The sequence below is a fragment of the Micrasema longulum genome, unplaced genomic scaffold, assembly GCF_059751315.1.
Source record: "Micrasema longulum isolate JH-2025_06_02 unplaced genomic scaffold, ASM5975131v1 h1tg000101l, whole genome shotgun sequence".
Lineage (NCBI taxonomy): Eukaryota > Metazoa > Arthropoda > Insecta > Trichoptera > Brachycentridae > Micrasema > Micrasema longulum.
Window position 1 is genome coordinate 362,217 of NW_028277307.1, and position 19,839 is coordinate 382,055.

Consider the following 19,839-nt stretch of genomic DNA (forward strand, 5'->3'; position numbering starts at 1 on the left):
TTAAGTCATCGGCATAAAGTAGTGTTCACACAAGGACAGGACAATACGGTATTGTCCCGGCATCGGATCTATTGTGACGGGAAGGCTATTATCATATGATTACTCCTCGCATTGATTTCGCGTGAACGCACAAGGATAGGACAGTGGGACAATACCCAATCGCTCAGCGCGTTCGCATCCGGAAGAAATTGCAATGTAAATATGTATACCTTTATAACGAACGCGACTGTTTATGGCGCACTGATTACCTCACTCATAGGGACGAACAGTGCAGAGCAGAAAACGCGGTGGGGATGATTGTAGCAGCTATCGAAATGTCAGCTATTAAAATTATTCAGTTCATTCTTCAACACTTCCGATACATCTTGATGAAAAATACGAATAATAATTTGCGAACTCGCTCGTAACGCGCGTCGTTGTGGATTCATTTTCGCAGCGTTCCGCGTGTAAACTACGGTCAAATCGTTGTATTGTGCCATTGTCCTTTCCTGCGTGGTCGAGACTGTTGACACAGCTATGACAAGATAATATTCTCCAGCCAATCGTCCTGTCCTCGAATGAACCCAAATGTGACCATAGTACCTTGGACTCAAAACGTTAGGGAAAAAAAAATAAAAAGCAAATTAAAAGTTCACTTTTCTTTAATGATAAAACATGTTTCAGTTTCATTAGTTCAACACGTCCAGTGAAGATATCTCATTTGAATTTGCAATGCGTTTGACGTGGCTGCAAAGATTTGCATTTAATCGCATATTAATATATATTTACATTGAATGAAAACACCGATATGTTTGGAATGATTATACAGTACTCGAAAAAGCGGATTGACGTTATTTTAACAATTATTTTACAAAATCAACAAAAAACGTTTTATATAGTTAATATACATAAACTCGAAATCTTCTATATTTCATAACATAATAGATAATTGATTTTCTTTGAAATTGGCTTTTTACATTATATTTCGTTTCACAGTATAAGTTAGTTTAGAACATACAATACTCGTTTTATTTACAATATAATATTATTTCATTTACATCTAAAAGCAATAATTTTAAACATAACAATAAATTGATATACGTATTTAAACAATGGTTCCTAAAATAATCGTATACAAGAAGTGGCGTCCTTAAAGGTACAACATTGTATTCTACATTTTATATTATGAGCCCGCTACGTAAAACTGTTATGAATAAAATTCATATATTATTATACAAGTATCTTCCAAACTGTCAAGACATTAATCTTCACAAGATTGGATGATTTATTGTTCCCGCAGTCTTTTTGATTGATTTCGACTCAATTTTCTAAAGTTTTGGCACATTTATCTATTTATTTACTCGAAAACACACAGCGAAAGTAGAAAACTCAGTTTCGAATCGCGATTATAAATATTATCCCGTATATCAATTTAACTTTTAACGCGGATTTTTCATACGAATCGTCTAACAGACATGTCGAAAATTGTTTGTCACAAACAACTGTCAATTATTTGAAAGGTTACGGCAATAACTACGCACACAAGAGAAACATAAGTCTGTACGGCGGCTCTACTCATGACGTTATTCTTGGAAGAGTCTAAATTCTCCTTCGTCACGTGTTCGTGACACCGACCAATCCCATCCACGTTGACGTCCGCCAAGACGTGTCCGTGTACTTCCAGCGGCGATATGCAGAAGTTCGTGGTGAGGAAATCGCCGGACGAGGCGTTGCCCAGGGGACCTTCTATGAGGGAATGGATTCTACAGTCGCAGGGGAAGTGGTTCCCTCTCACGCTGAGGACCTCCACCCCCTCCACCGTCACCACCCCCGGAGCCGGGATCTCGAGTAGGTGATTACCGTGTAATCTGAACACTCGCACGCTGTTGTTGTAGCTTATGTTTATTTCTTGCACGGCGTCTATCTTGTTGTTTAGAATATTCAAATTATCCACGTACGACAGTCCCTCGAAAGCCGATATTCTGATGATACCCAAGTCCGACTCTTGTAAGGAGAGAGTGTGGATGTGTGTCATTCCTCTAAATGTATACGGCCGTAAAGAAGCCAAGTCCATGAACGCCAGTTTAATCAGACCGACCATGTCCAAACCCGAAAACGCGTCGGGCTCGATAGATCTTATCCCAGAAGGAAATCCAATATGTTCTACGTTTGTTAATCCCGAAAAACCATTTGTCATTATCTTATGTATCGGATTATTGTTTAACATAATAGACTTGAGGTAATTAGTTCCGGCGAAAGCGTACGCTTCTACTTGCGTAATCTTGTTGTGTCCAAGGAAGATGGATGACAGATTCTGAAGTCCAGCGAAGGCAAATTGGTTGAGAGTCGCGAGTGGAGTATATTGGATGGATAGTTCCTTAAGGCGAGGTAACCCTCGGAAGGCAAAAGGTTTAATGACTGATATGTTATTCCCATCGAGCGATATCTTGCGGAGTAGTTTCAGGCCATTGAAGGCGTCACTTCGAATGACGTTGAAGTTGTTTCTGGTTAAAGAGAGATGTTCTACTGTGGAAGGAAGAGAGCGGAGAGGAATCTCCAGCAGACCTCCGGTGTTGCAGAGTACCTTGAACAAATGAAAAAAATAGTTAAAACATAAGGTAGTTTTATTAATTGCATAGTTTTTTAGACAGTTTTATTTTAAGAAAATAACGTAACAAAAAAGTCGTAACCAATAGATTTTTTCTCACTTTTGAAAAACAATTTCGATCAAGCCACCTTGTTTATGTGTAATACCAAAGTTATGATTTATATAGTACACATATATAAAATTTTAAACAAATATTTACCCAATAATCTCAAAATTAAAGTCCTGTTGAAATGAAAGTATACAATACCTCGGAAGTTTCTTATATTGTTTTTCAATGTTTTAACCTTAAGTTCCATTGATAATTATTATATTTGAAAATCAAAACATATTATACAATATTTCGTTAAAAATAAAGAGTATTTGTTAATAAAATAAACCTATTTACATTGGCCAAAATTTGAGCATACGCCTCACTCCCGTATTGATTTCACTATTCTTAATATTGCTTGGTAACATGTAATGTTTGCATATTGTATTACTGCCACACTCAGGTAACAACAATTTAGCGCGGCAATCACTTATTGATTTATCGATACCCACAGGCAATTAGTAATACTGATTGGATGTATAGAGCGACACTATAGATAAATTATCAATTTTCGTAAACGATTATCAAAATATAAAACAAAAGGTTTATGGGAACGCAATTTCGCCGTATTTTTACAACTAACAACACCGCGCAAGACACACTGGAACTGCACGACATCGGCACGATCGAACCTCGCCAGAATCTGCGTGTCCTCGGTCTGCCTCGGTTCAGTTGGCTTTTGCTCTCTCTCTTTAAAACTTACAAATACCCACATCATGTAAATTCGTGTCACGGTTAATTCATTCAGTGTTGTATTTCATTTAATCACATCTAATTTCACTACAGGTTTATCTTTTCTACGAAAAAATATACTCAAACAAATGAAATTAACATACCGAAATACAAACGCATTAACTATTTGAGAAAATAAAAATCTTTCAATGGTGAAGTAAACTATTACAAAAGAGATGAAGAACATTTAAGAGAAGGTAATATAGAAGTCTAGGCATCTACAGGGCTTATGACCTGTCAATGGCTGGTTTAAGTAGCCACATTACACACTGTGTAACATTCACCATTCTGCCCATATTTGAACATCTATATTTCTTAAATTCTTTTATCTGTTGATGTTTGTGAAGTTAAAGAGCTGAAACCTTTATTTATGCAGGTGAGATTTATCAACAAAAATTTGTACAAACTCAAAATATTGGTGACGGAAAAGTGTTTTTCCATTCAATTTCATGCTGCCACCACGTCAAGATAAAATATCATATTTATATATTTTTTTTGTTATTAAAAGAAATATGTTTGTGAAGTTAAAGAGCTGAAATCTTTATTTATGTGGGTGAGATTCATCTGCAAAAATTTTGACAAACTCAAAATATTGGTGAAGGAAACTAGTTTTTCCATTCAATTTCATGGTGCCACCACGTCGAGATGAAATATCATATTTTAATTTTTTTTTTTTTTTAAAGAAATATTTGCGTTCTTATATTTACTCAAATATTTAATTTTCAACGAGTTGTAAATAACTCACTATTTGAAAATGGGAATCAAGTTGGGGTAGAGTGGGATTCAAACCACGGGCCTTTGAGCCGTGAGTCCGAGACACTAGCCACGGGACCACAACCCGATTAAAATTATGTCTCGATTAGAGGTATTTTCCATTACGTATTAGTTAACATGCTACTATTTTTTGTTAATAAGTTATTCATAAAAAATAGCTTACCAATAGTAAACCATACAAATTTTAATATTTTTGCGGTGTAGTATTATCCATAGTACAAAGTTAAAAAGTAAAGACGCTGTACAAAACGGTAATTAATGAAAATTATGTTTCACCACATCGAAGGATCCGTTTTTGCTTTCTAAAATTAGCAATATATTAGCTTTCTCGCACCTTTTCGAACAATTTCTCACGTGGGTGGCTTTACCCTAAAAATCTTCAGAATAGCTTCATGTACCTTCAGTATTGGTTGGCTTAACGGCCCCAAGAGCGGGCGGGGAATGTACTCTTAGGATAATAGACAAAAATATAGCAACGTGCGTGATCCGATTATAGGGATATATCTGATATTACTTTTTTTATATTTGTGTTATTTGATATTCTAACTGAAATTAACGATCATCACAGTAATTCTAGATGATTTATGTCCCTGACACACGCTCAGTCCTGAGCTAAGCTTTGCGAGCACGGAAGAACAATTTATTCTCGGCGATAAATTCTTAAGTTTAATCGATAAACCGCCAACCACCATTTTAAACGGCGTAAATACATTAAGCCGATCACATTTATCGTATCCTCGTAGGTGAAGATTTTTTCAAACTCAATGTAGGGGACTTGAAGGAGGATTGACAGTATAGATACATCCATAAAATAAAAGCAGGCTGACAAATACAGAAATTCAATTCCTTCCCAAAATAAAAAAGATGAAATGCGGTCCCTTAAATAAATTTTCATAATGAGAATTAGAACCAAACACTCTTTTTTGTCGTGTTTCTGTCTAAGTTTTACTGTGTATTCTTTCAAAAATATAAATAAATTTTGATCACAATGTCAACATCTTAATTCAGTTTTAATTTGGTATAGGGAGGGTTCGATTTCTTGCAGGGCACCCGCTGGCACAGCACGGGTTTAAACTGTGCAACTCGGTTATAAGCTTAGACTATACCCTGTCTACGTAATCTATAAGTGTAAAGGAACTACAATTAATGCTATAAAACATGAACGTATGATTGTATAATAATTTTCTGTTTTTTTTTTTATTTCGTGTAATTTTTTTTTTATGTATATTCAAAATTATATAACTTCAAATTACTAAATAAATATAAAAGTGTAAGTCACCCTCCTAGCACAAGAGCTTGTTTCTTTTTGGAAAGTTAGTCATAGTGTAAAAAAATATAAGAAGATTGTGATAGAAAAAACAAAAAAACATGTATTATTTATTTTATTAATCAATGTATTTTCTTAAATGGTACATTTTTTTATTCTAATACAAATCTACTTTTGTTCACTTAGTAAATGTTATAACTGTAAAAATAAAAAATAGATATTAAAAAATCTCTTATTTGTTTCTATAAAAAATATTAGCGTTCTAATTTATTGCCCAAACATTAACATTTGAGGACATTTTAAGCTCGTATATATCTATGCTAGAAAATAGGAATCGATTTGTAGTAAATCGGGGTTTGAACCTCGGACTGATCTGCAATGTGACACTATACTACAAAACTACAATCCAATTTATTTCTTCCCTTTTTTAAAGAATTAAATATTTAAATTCGATCACTTTTTTTTCAAAATGTTGATTTTTTGTGATCAATTTAATTATTACCGAATAGTTTACTACGATATTAATACCCGTATGCAGAGACAAAACTTAAGGTGAGGAAAATACATTCTAATTTCAAATGCAGAGAATAACCCGAAGGTGAATACGATAGAATGTACTTTCCTCACCTTTAGGTTTGTCTCTGCATACGGGTATAAGTTTTCTGCGTGTATTTGTGATTGTTAACATCTAATTGTAATAAAACTCGGAAAATAAAAATAAGTCAGGGTAATATATTTTATACATATTATCACCGCGCTTGTTGAAGTTTTTAGTTTGATGAATCATAAAACTACTGTGGAGCTTACACAGTTATATCAATGTACACTTTTATTGTAATCTTGTTTTTTGGAGATATTTCTTTCTCTAATAGTTAATGATTTTGATAAAATTATCAATAAAAACTTCTTGTAGAGTTCTATTTTATACAAAATGACCAAGGATTTTTTATTGATTATTTTAGCAAAATTATTTTTTAATGATACAGTAATCATCATTATCATTATCATCAGCCCTCTCTCTTTCAGTGGTGAACATGGGCCTCTCCCTTGAATCTTCCCACCTATTCCTATCCTGACCGCATCTAACCACTTCTTGCAACCCATCTTACGTCATTAGACCTCCTTCTCCCTGCTCTAGTTCCCTATTCCAGGACTTTTTTAGTCCGTCTAGACATCTAGAGTCTGTGGTTCTGGCTATATGACCAACTTGGCTCCATTTCTGGTTAGCAACCCTATGGACCACATCGGTTGACCTTTGATCTTGTTCTTATCCATGGATGTGTTGGTTTTTCTGTCTCTCAACGAAAAACCCAGCATCCTCCTTTCCATGACTTTTTATATATTAATTCGAGCAATTTTTTTCGTGAACACAAAAATTTTACAGCCATATGTCAGTACAAAAAGAACTCAAGCATCCAAAATGTCTTCTTTAATTAATGTGGGTACTTCGGAGACTTCAGGAAAAACAAAAGCTTATTAAAGGCAAGGCATCCTAGGCCTAGTATTCTTTTTATTTCCACCCCTTGATTCCCTTTTCCGAGGTGTATTTCGTGTCCTAGGTTTACATAACTGTTTCTAAGGTTCGTCCATTTTCCAAGATGTCACATTATTGGTTTGCTCACTCATTACTTTAGTTTCTTAAACATTCATTGTTGTATTAACTTCATTTATCATGTTTTCAAATTCCTTACGGCAATAACAATCTATTGATATTACGATATGTTTTTTTCACAATTATTATTATCTGGTGTGTCATTTCAACGCGCTTGTTCACGACTAACTTGTAAAGGCTTAAATTGGCACAAAGCGTTGGTACATTATTTTTACAAACTAATTTTAGAAGGAAGTGTATTGAACACGTCCATATAAATCTTGATAAAGAGTAGACATTAAAAACAAATACTAAGAAATTTATAAAAGTTAGTTACAGATACAATTTATTTTGTCAATAATTCTTGATAGAAATATTTTTTTGTTTTTGATTTGTTAACAGTCTTATAAATACGTATTTTTTAAACTTGCAGGTAAATAATTGCCATTGCGCTTGTTAAATTTGAAAATAGTAGTAAAAATTATTGTTGAAATTTATTGCTACAAAAAAGGAAAACATTTTTGAAAAAATAATATAAAAGTCCACCAGTATTAAACTGCCACCACTTTTTCACTTACTACCATTTTTTTCCAATATATCTTAAATAATATTCTTTTGTAGGTTAATAATGTAATTTCAAAGGTATAACTTGTTTTTTATTATAAAAAGACTCATACGAGCGCGCTTTAAATAAGGCTGCTTGAAGATTATATGTTTTAAACAAAACATAACTTTCGCACTAGACTCGAGTACAATGCCATTAATTTTTCAGAAAGCTTTATTTTTTTTAATGAAAAAAGAAATATTAGCGTTCTTATGCTTTACTCAAATATTTCAATGAAGATGGCCATTTTCGCAGAGTAGTAAATAACTCACTAAAAGAAAATGGAAATCAAGTTAGGGTAGAGTGGGGTTCGAACCCCGGACCTCTAAACCGTGAGTCTGCAACACTAGCCACGGGGCCACCACCCAATTTGTTGTTAAACGATTGATTTATGATGATTTATAAACGATTTAAAATTAAAGTTTGGCAAATTCTGTATTTTGATTATTGAGGTACTCTGTTTAGTACTCAAATCCAATTAAATTATATTACGCTCTGCAATTCAAGGCATTATTTGTCATTTATCAATTGAGACAGCTATGAACTAATTTCCCTTCTCCCTGTGCTATCTACCTAGTTACCTTTATCATCAAAACACTCATGGGTCAATAAACTTAATTATTTGAAATACATAACGGAATTCTTACGTCAGATAACATGCGTACCTTGGTATTAATTAAACCTTTGATTAAATAATATTAATTGGGTGTACAAAATAATATTTAACTAAAAATTATCTTGATGTAAAGTTTGTTGTTTAATGGTACACATACATGAAAATAAAGATACAATACTAATATTGTTGAATGACCAAGAAATCATACCCATAAATACTAAATGTGCTTGAGCCTTTTTTTATCTTCCAGGATAAATTATCTCATACCATTATAATATAATGTAATGTCCATGCGGCTCGACTGTGAAATCATCTCCCATCCACCATTAAAGATGTTACTACATTATCTCTGTTTAAATCACGTCTGAAGAAACATCTCCTTTCTCTTCCTTAATCTCTCCTCCTTTTCTCTTTCCTTTTTTTTCCTTTTTCCCATTGAGTGATCGTTTTGATTTAAGGTCATTTATAAACAAATACGTTTTTTTCTATTTTTATGTATCTTTAGCTTTTTAATATTTATTTTCTATTAAATATGTTATGTAACTTGAATTATAAAAACAAAACTATAATCTTATTGCTTGGTTGGAAAAAATTGCCATTTGGCAATAAGCCCGCCAATGTACAAATAACATTATGTACAAAAAGTTAAATAAATAAATAAACGTAAAAAAATAAAAATTAAACCACAAAGAGGATTAAAGCATTTTAAATGTGGTGCAATAGAAGACTGCCTAGAATATCATCGATCGAGAGTCTTTGCAACGAAGAAATATTAAGATGCACGAAAAAATAAATACTGTAATAAAAATAAAACTAAAATACTTTCACTAAGATTTTATGCGGGGAAAAAAATACGAAATTACAAATCTTTAAAGAGAAAAAAAAAATCTACACTTTAAGTTATTCACGTAGACGCCAATATTATATTAATATGCCAAAATTTCATACTAAACATTTGGAAAAAGTTATGTATATCGGAGAATAAATTTCCATAACAAATGTCTTTACAAAATTCAAACTAAAGTTAAAAATATTTGTTTTTCAACCTCCTTAATTAAATGTTGATTTTTAACATTTAAATCATATTTTTTAAATATATGTTTATTTTGTACTTAAATTATAATATTGTAATCCCACAGCAAGCACAAGAGGTTGCTTCTTTCTTGGAGTGGTATTTCGTTTCGTTTTTTGTTTATGCACTTTTGCTTTATTATGTACTTCTTTTTGTTAACATATTGTAATTTTTTTTATATTAAATAAAAAAAATAAAAAAATGTTCGTGTACGGGCGGATAAAAAATAAAGTTGTGTATGTGATATAGAACCATAATCCTGGATGATTGTTTTCGACCCAATGACTAGTTATCTTCAAAATACAAGAAATAAAATGAAGTGGAGATAAATGCGCCTCGTAGTGTAGTAGTCAGCGCATTCGCCTACTATTTTTGAGGTCCCGGGTTCGATTTTTTTTGTTGTTCATTTTAGTGACTCCCGAGGGCGTGAAATCCAGTCTTTTGTCTACAAACATTTGGACAAACTCAAATATTGTAAGAAATCAATATAATTTACTATCCAACTATAAATATACAACTGTTTAGAGTAAAGGTAAAAATATACATTTACTTATTTTTTCAAAATCATAAAATACACTGAAATATCCACGAGGAAAGAATACGTAGCATATTACATTAAAGTAATTTGTTTGGAAACAATATTATTCTAAATAAGGACAATAAAATTCTTGGAAACGTTTTTTATTACGTCTGGAAAAGCCTTCCACTTTTACGAACACCAGAGTCGCGATTACAAACGCTATCTTCATCGGTACATATCGAGACGATATACTTCACTTTTTTAGTATCTCTATCTACCTCGGTATGGCAAATTTTGATCACATCGATACGTGTTTTTATTATCTTATACGTCATATAATCAAATTCCACAAATAGGTGGCGCTGAAACTTTACTCCAAATTCAATGCTCAATTAAAATTAAAGTATTCGTTTTTCATATTTTATGAAAGCTTCTATGATTAAAAGTAGCTTAGTCAAAACAATTGAAAAAAAAATTATCTCAATTAAACACATTAATCCAATTATCTGAGAGACCTCTTCCAACCTCTTTCACAGCATGGGATATCTCTTCGTTCTAGTAATGAGAGAACTCTTTCAAGGCCCATTCGCCACTCTATTTTTTTGCCTTTTCTTTCACAGCAGTATTTGCTCGATTATGGAATAATCTATCCACTAATTTCATAGACGCCTTCTTTATTAACATTCGAATCGCGTATGAAATGGCACTTCCTGAATATTTGAGTTTTTTCTTTCTCCTCCCGCTTTCCTTTACTCTTTACCCTTTCATCTTTTCATATTATATTTAATCAATATTTTATTTTATAATGAGAATATTATAATCTACCAACAATATGTTGATATACCACTGATTTTCTCAAATTGATCGGTTTGGGTAGGTAGAGAGAAATTGCCTCAAGACAATATGCGTGCTCTTATGTATATGTCTGTAATTTGTATATATAGATACATAAAAAGTTTAAATAAATAAATAAATTGTAGCAAAAACTGCTTACTTTAACATGATTTTATGACATTTTGCAATTCTTAAAACCGTATGCTTAACTATTTCTCTCTATTACAAAGCCTAGCTCTATCGATATGTCGATATGCGCTCCTAAGAAGTCGGAAGAAAAAAAAAATATTTCAAACAAGCGATATTTTTTTCAAATTTCAAAGATCTCGTGGTATTACGCATGCGTTCGAATTATCCCGAATTTTCAAACTTCACTGCTTGATCGAAATCGAAACTGTCGAAATTTAATCAGCCCTCAATGACAATTTTAAATGAACTTATTCCTCTTTCGTATCTTAAACAGAGTTTTAAGAAAAAAATAGCCACCCTAAATTGACTCCAAATTCAACTAATCGAAATTAAAGCCAGACTTGCTCGGCGGAACAACATTTTTGTCATTTTGAATGCATAGATATGCGTATTGTGGGGTACTTGAGCCCTCGGTACATATCGATGTACTTATATCCAAAACTTGATTATACAGGGTCGGAAGTATATCTTCGTAATCACTCGGGAGAATTTATCTTTAACTATACCGTCATGGTAAGTGTATGACTTTCATATCTTACGATTGTAATTGCCCCCCAGCTCAGTCTGGCAAATGGCGAGAGGTGTGCATTTATTTCCCCGCTATATTTTGCTTCGGAAATTTTCCTGACGCGTATAAACTCATTTGTCTTCTACGAATTTATTATAAAATACTTTTAATTAAATAATTAATCATTTTTCGCTTGCTTGCACATATACCCATTCTATGTAATTGTCACTTTCTACTTAATGAAGCATATAAAACAACTAAGAAATAATGCAGTGTTATTTTACTGACAATATTTTGAGTTTGTTCTAATTTTTGTAGACAAAGACTAGATTCAACTCCCTGGGGGGTAAAAGAATTGAAGAAATATAGATGTTAAAATATGGACGGAATGGTGAATGTTACACAGTGTGTAAAGTGGCTACTGACAATATTTTGAGTTTGTCCGAATTTTTGTAGACAAAGACTAGATTCAACTCCCTGGGGGATGAAAAAATTGAAGAAATATAGATGTTAAAATATGGTCGGAATGGTGAATGTTACACAGTCTATAAAGTACCTACTTAAACGATCCAATAACCGGTCATAAGCCCTGTAGATGCCCAGACTTCTATTATTACCTTCTCTAAAATGTTATTCATCTCTGTTGTAATATGCTATTATTTTGTTGATTACAGTTTTTTTAAAACATTTTCAAACCAAGCTTAGTCGAACCCTATCAATATTAACAATTTGAAAATTATTTTTAAATCACATTGGCAAAAATATTTAAAAATACTCGTAATTCATATATTTATATTTTAAATATCTTGTTATCAATAAACGCACAAACGTGAATTTCAGCAAATAACGAGAGGATAAAAGGCGAGTTTCTGGAGCCTCCAAACCAGAACTAACTAGTTTCGAAAATATAAAATATTTTAGCGTTCATCCACCATATTTATTTGTAATATTTTGGGAGAACGTATAAAAAAAACAGTAAATTGAGGGTACTATTTGCAAACCCGGCAAAATCCATCTTTCTTTATTTTGAGCAAATCACAAAAGACTGATACAGTACTTAACTTCAACATTTTTTTAAACTTCAATTTTTTATTAAAATCGGTCAATATTTTATACGTAAGCAGTGATGACATATGCATGATTATGTCAAGAAACAGTAGTGAAATAATAAAATTAATTTTATTCATTCCAACTTTACAATACTCAAGTAGAGGTTGCCATGGTTGCAAAATACCCGATAATTTAAAAGTCAAGTTCTTACATTTAAAACCGTATGTTTAACTGATAATGTTATAATTATTGTAAACAACTATATTCTGAATAAGTTTTAATTAATATCTCACTTTTTTCAGATTTTGGATTTTGCCGGGTTTGCAAGTAGTACCCTCAATTGAACGTAGTTATATAGAAAGCAGCCAGCCATAGAAAAGTGAAACTGAGATAATAGCCATTTTGTAATAAAAAAAAGATTGAATTATAAAATCTACACAATATCTTGAATGTGTTTGACTTTAACAAAAGATAAACAATAAATACATATATATAACAAACAAGAATCTTATTGTTTATTTGAACAGTTTAAAAGATTTTTAAAGTACCATAAGATTTTTCTAGTTTTGTGGGCGTTTTTTGCAAATCGAGAAATGCCGTTTTTGTGATCGACACCTTTTTTCGGAGGTGATTAATACAGTTTTTTATATGTAAGCGGTCTGGCTGTTTTTAGCAGAACATAGAATTGACCTTATTGCACCCGATAACATCAGAATCTCATTTTTCCGAAATTGTGGACTGGCTGCTTTCTGCATTCATTCAATTATGAATTAATTTTCACAAAAATTAAATACATATTATTCATTTATATTGTTAATTTTATTTCAATATATATTTTATAATTGTTTACATGTTGTAATTGATGAAAAATAAGTTGTGCCTTTTTTTTATTTAAATATATCTGTATCCCATGTATTATTTTTCATTGTTTGTAAACCAAATAAATAAATAAGTCTTGCACTGGCGGAGAGATAGTGGAGTATATTCAGCAGTGAAAGAGTTAACCCGGCGTCGAACTATATATGCCGAAAATGTAACACAAACCATGAACATGGGTGTGAGGCACACGAACGCACTTTGAACCCACCTATCTCAGCCCATGCGCAAGACACTACTAAAACAAAGCAAGCTATCGATATGTCAGTCTTTCCACTCCAGTAGCTCAATCACAAATAACTGTTGAAGTGCTTTAAAACATGCTAAGCATTTATTTATTTATACTTTTACATTGTGCATATTATTTTTTTGAGCTATCACAGTTAACAATAATGAACATGCTTAAGTTATCGCAGTCATAAGTCAACTAAGTCTCTAAAGCTAGGGTTTCCTAGGACAGCGGTGCCCGTATTTTAACGGCCGAAGTGAACGGTGATGCAGTGGACAGCCGTCGTAAAGGTGATTAGAGAGTGGTTTCCCAGGAAAACGGTGTTAAATGGTGTTGATAACACCGTTTTCCTAGAAAACCACACTCTAGTCACCTTTACGACGGCTGTCCATTGCATCACCGTTCACTACGGCCGTTAAAATACGGGCACCGCTGTCCTAGGAAACCCTAGCTTAAGTCAACGTTCGTGTCTGTTTGTTTTTTGTTTTCCTCGTCAATAAATACAGTCCATTGGCGAAAAATCAGCGTTTACTGTAAAAAATAATACAATATATTGCATTTGCAAAAAAGTAAGGATTATCTAATACAAAAAAAGTGAAAATTAAATTACAATTTCTATGGCGACTGCTTTTTTTGACATTTAGCTAGCCAACCGCCGGCTAAATGCAATAAACAACATAATAAATAAATAAATAAAAACAGCAGCTTTGGAATATTTTCCGAAACGTAAATATTTTGACGTATTAGGTGTTCACGGATGTTCCATAGTGATCGCTAAAACGATTAACAACCATGGTGAGAAATTGTTATCACGTCGATAGTTATTTGTGATTGAGCTACAGTTACTGAATGTAAGGGGTTGCAACGTTGTCAATTCTATTAGTAGTAAGAATTTTAAAATGTGCCTCACACCCAGGTTTATTGACGCCAGATTAATAGACTTTGTAACTTTACTATAGACTGCAGATTTTAATTTTATATCTATTCCAAATTCTAAAGTGTCTACTAAAATTAAATAAAGAAAAATTAGTAGGTTACCTGGGACTGTGACAAGCAGATGCACTCAGAAGGACAGGAGGAGGGAGATGTGGTGAAGAAATGATCCGACAGTGTGACAGTTATCCAACTCAGCGTCATCAATAACTGCCACATCGCAAGGGGCACCACTGAAATCATTCATCATTATTACCTATAGCCACAACTATACGTAATCATCATATTTTATCGATCAGAAACTTCATCAAACACGCGATGAACATCACTGTACGTATTTATGACACGTCCCGTTAAAGGTGAGCGAATAAAATACTATTTTCATATTAGAATATATGTACATTATTATTACGATAATAAAGCATCAATAACATGTCTAAATCTCAGTAGGCAAGCCTGAATTTAATCATATAAAGTATTTCAAAGGCATAACATCCTAAGTTTGAACTTAAGTTTCTTCATTTTCAGACACAAACTCATTAATTTATGAATACTTTCATAAGGAAACGAAATAAAAACGAATAATGAAAAGATTTCAAGTAGTCTTGGGAACAATATAATAATTAAAAATGATAATTAAAATACTGTTAACCATTTCTAAAGAATTCTCTTAACGTGAGGTTAACCCTCTTTTTGGTAAAAATAATGCATTGGAAGCTCCCACCAGTTACCCGGATCCATTCTAGAAATCTTGTCGCCTCTTTTCAGTTTCTCATGTTGCAAAAACAATTTTTAAACTTAAATGAATGGTCAATTACTTTTTTTAATGGTATGTTCTGCGATAGTAAAAGATTTATGTTATTCGGAATTCACATTTGCTTTCAATTTTTCTATCACTGTCAGTGCACTTTAGTGCATATTATAGTAAATTTGTCTGTAACCATCAATCTAATGTTGGCGGTGATAGGGTATGTTTGCTTGTTAGTAAACTGGTAGAACTCGGGAATACTGAAGCCGTCGCCACCCTTTGGTTTTAAGACGTGTTTGTTTAGTTTTTAGGCTCTTCTGGATTTTTAGCTATTTTGAGTTATTACTATTTTATCAGACGTGTGATATTTTGAGAAACAACTAAAGATATGTCTGGTTGATATTGAAGATTTGATTATTAACCTTACATCTGTAAATTTGCTTTTTGTTAATTGTTAATTGTCCTCATTGAAGTTTTTCTATTTTATTGTATTTCGTGTCATAATGGAATCGGACTGTGTCCGTCGATAAATTAATAAATAAATAGGAAAGGGCTAATGGTCTTCGAATAATGTGTCTCTTTATTCTTATATCCGTTTATAAAAATTCTGTTATTTTTAAATTATCTTTTGATTACAAAATAACCCTCCATTTGTTTTCAAAATACGAAAGTCGTTTTCACTTAGTTTTTATTAAGATAGTCTATAAAAATTTGCGTCAGCTTATTTCACTCAGTAACTTTTTCGTTTTATGAATACTATTCCACTGAATCCGAGAAAAACAAGGCTTTGATAACTTAAAACAGTGTCCCCCATTTTCATTGAAAATCTATGTAAGATGATTACTAGTCCAGATAGGGTAATAATTATAAATATGAATGATAAACAGATCTTAACGGAGAAAGAAAATCTTTTTGAGAAGGGAATATAGAAGTATAGGCATTTATAGTTCTTATGATCTCTCACTGAGTGATTAAAATTATTATTGAATAGTGATTTTTTATTTTCATTTCGTTGTTATTTATTGAAATTTTTCATTGTCTGGACTGGAAACGCTGAATTGGATTTACTGATGCAGTGCCCTTTACACAAACTGTTGAGAATAAAATAATGATGATGATGGATCTATAATTAGCATAAATATACGTTTGCATACTGCGATTTAATATAAGCTAATTCAAGAAACCAATATTTATTTCAATAATAATGAGAAAAAATTTTTTTTTACCGAAAACAATAAAGAGAAAGTTCAGTAATTTTTTTGTTAATAAACAAGCAAGCTTAGCCAAAAAAATATGTTTCGTATTATCAACCTTACATGTTAGCGCTATGATTTATTAAAGTTTGAAATTTTAAAATTACTCCACGTGTGACATTTATTTATTTATTAATACATAATAATGTTCCCTCACTGGGGTGTTTCGTGCCGAGGGAAACATTTTACAATAAATGAAACATGCCGTCAATTAGTTATTTAACAAAGTTAACATAATAATAAAATAAAAACGAAATCAATCTAATTAACCTAATTATCATTAACATACTAAGAAATATTAACTAAAATAATCGTAAAAAACCTGTCGACCAAATTTTGTAAACAGTACACAAATTTTTACCTAGTTAGCTTGATCCACTCAACGATCCGTGCGTAACCCACCTCCACTATCCATTTCTTAATAGCAATTTTATATTAACAAGTAACTTCGGTGAGTTCTGCTGATTGGTGTATTGGCTTCTTGCAAACCGGAAATATATCACAATACTCTATCGTTAGTTGATTTGGAAGAACTAGTGATGTCGTTTAATGTAAATCGTTTTTATTAAAATCATTTTTATTATTATTTTCATACATTTTCAAGAAACCTCGCCATACAATTTAATGCTCGTAAGAGATCATTCTTTCTTTCTTTCTTTCGTTTTAAGATTTATTTGAATTTTTTTTAGCACAACCATCTAGCAAACTAAAAGTTAAAAACTACATTTGATTTAAATATAACAACAAATATATTATAAAAAAGAAAGAAATTGCCTTAAAGCAATATGCCGCCCTTATATATTTATAAATTGTATATGCATATAAAATGAGTTAAATAATAATAATAAAAACATATGTTATTTAATGAACCTACACAAATTGTACAAATAAACCGAGCATTCAACAATGGCCTTGATATAACAAGGGACATCCTTGCAAAACCAGAGGTCCTGGTTCATCTCACTTCTTAAATTTTACTTCTTCGCCTCCTTGTGTGGGTCGGATTATTTTCTACTCTTCTTTAATTGTTTTCATATCTTTCGACTTAGTCATTTCGGTTTGATATGCATTTAAGAAGCAAGTATGATATTAATATCACGACAAACATCATCACTATCATGGTTTTCCACGGTACCCATTTTTTAACAGTATCGATTTTATCTTTCCGATTTTTCAAATGCTTAAAGCAATCATACGACATAATTTTTATTTGTTCGATGACAGCTTTATATCCAATATCACTGAACTTCTAAGAAGAATTTTATATTAATTCTGGAAATATTCACTCGAATTGCAGAGATAACTAAAAGCATTAAAATAAATAACAAGATGATTTTAATCCTCACTGAAGAGAAATGCACTTTGAGATAACAAGTGTTTCCTCTCCGTTTGAAAATACTCCGTTGCTTTAGAAATCATAACTCTCTGTACTTGGCGGATGATTTATAAGAGTTGCATCACACGGATCCGCTTACCAGGGAAGAGCTAACAGACTCCATCGAAATTTGGAATTGTATTTTATGATAACTTATTGCAACTAAGAGGGAAAACATTTTTGAGAAGGGAATATGAAAGTCTAGGCATTTACAAGGCTTATGACCTGTCATTGGCTGGTTAAAGTGGCCACTTTACACACTGCGTGACATTCATCATTCTTCCCATGTTTGAACATCTACATTTCCTCAACTCTTCCATCTGTTGACTTTTGTGAAGAAAATGAGCTGAAACCTTTATTATGCGGGTGAGATTTATCCGGTGTAAAGTGGTCACTTAAACCAGCCAATGAAATGCCAAGACTCTCATATTCCCTTCTCAAAAATGTTTTCCCTCTCTGTTGCAACATATTTAAAAACAACTATGTTTAGCCTAGCATAGGAAGCCATTGATATTTATGCACAGGAGAATAATTTATGGGTAGGTTGTAGTTAAAATATATTTTTCGAAATCCTAATACCCTTGGGTATTGAAGATCAAAACACTTTTTTGTTTATTCATAAAACCGAACATTTCATGTTTATATTATATTTTTGGTATTCGTTACTTTTTAAAGTATTTGTTTCTTGCGCATATTTTTCTTTATATAACTGTTGTAATTGGCTTAGGCCGTATATATAATAAATAAATAAATAATATTATCTACCTGTTTCAAATTTCTCGTTGTGTTTCAATAAGCTGCATTTCTTTCAATTTAATTTGTTTATCTAGTTTTTTTTATATCTCATACAAATTTTTATACGGCGTACTACATTTATTTATATTTCTATATCATAATATTTTTGTATACTGTACTTTTTTTTCCCATTATGCTGTATTTCTTTAATTATATGTTGTTCATTTACTTGTGTTTTATACCATTTATATCTACAAGTCTTATTGTAGTAAAAATTGATCAAATTAAAATGAAGTGTCAATCAATATCTTCAAAAACGTATAAAACTTACAAAGTTTTGTAATTAAAAATTAATTTTTCATATTTATCAAAGTATTCATATTTTCCATCCCTGGCTGGTGTGGTGCTTATTTCCCTCTACCCAGATGTACACTATCCAGTACACAAATACACTTCACTACACCGTACTAATTTATGTTCCCCTGGTCTCAAACTCTGTATGTGCTTAGTAAGAAGACAACAGGCAGATATTTCAGGGAAACCGTGCCGCAAGTGACGGATATAGATGATTAAGGCGTGTTCCAAATATGATGTGTCCGTTTAATCATCTGTTTTTGCCACTTCTTGTTTATATTTCCCAACAGTTCTATCATGTTTACGACATCTTCGAAATGCCGTGTCAGAAAATTTATTTCAAATACGAAATTGTATTTGTCCTAAAAGTTGTATCGAAAAACTTTCTTAAGATTGAACTTTATTTATTTTTAAAATATAATTTATTACAACTTTGTTTTACTCAGTAGTGTTTTCGTCCCTAGTTCATAGATCAAACGTCCGAGGTTTGAATCTCAACTACAACTTTATCTCAAATTTCTAGCACAATTACTTATGACTTTTTATGCAACCAAAATTTATAAATTAGGGTAAATTATAAAAACGCAAATATTGATTTTTTATTTAAAAAAAATATGTTATGAATACGATCAATATCTTAAGGCATTTACTATTTTTTTGGGGTTTACTTTCTTATAATATAAGTAGCTTTATGATTATATTTTATCTTATGAAATATCATAAAAGAATGAAAGATAAGTTAGAGAAGAAAAAAAACTAAATGTTATCCTTGTCCACTCCATACTTCTAGCATTTGGTGTCTCTATAAGCTACCCTCCCATGTCAGGTTTAAACGAGCAACAAGAATTCCAATCGTTCATGCGCTCTGTAGCTGCAAGACGTGCTAGGATATTTATTTAGTATA

The 19,839-nt window shown here is 31.9% G+C and overlaps 1 protein-coding gene across 1 annotated transcript in view; it reads right to left on the bottom strand.

The window, feature by feature from the left end:
- Window positions 1-626: 626 nt before the first annotated feature.
- The window catches only part of LOC148284635 (uncharacterized), an 83,807-nt gene continuing 64,594 nt past the window's right edge, over window positions 627-19,839 (bottom strand). Inside the window, exons 2-3 of the mRNA XM_088237161.1 lie at window positions 14,576-14,703; window positions 627-2,563 (exon numbers count right to left, since the gene is read on the bottom strand). Of these exons, the coding sequence (XP_088093287.1) occupies window positions 1,472-2,563; window positions 14,576-14,689 (1,206 nt within the window). The 5' untranslated portion in view covers window positions 14,690-14,703 and the 3' untranslated portion in view covers window positions 627-1,471. The remainder of the gene's footprint in view (window positions 2,564-14,575; window positions 14,704-19,839) is intronic.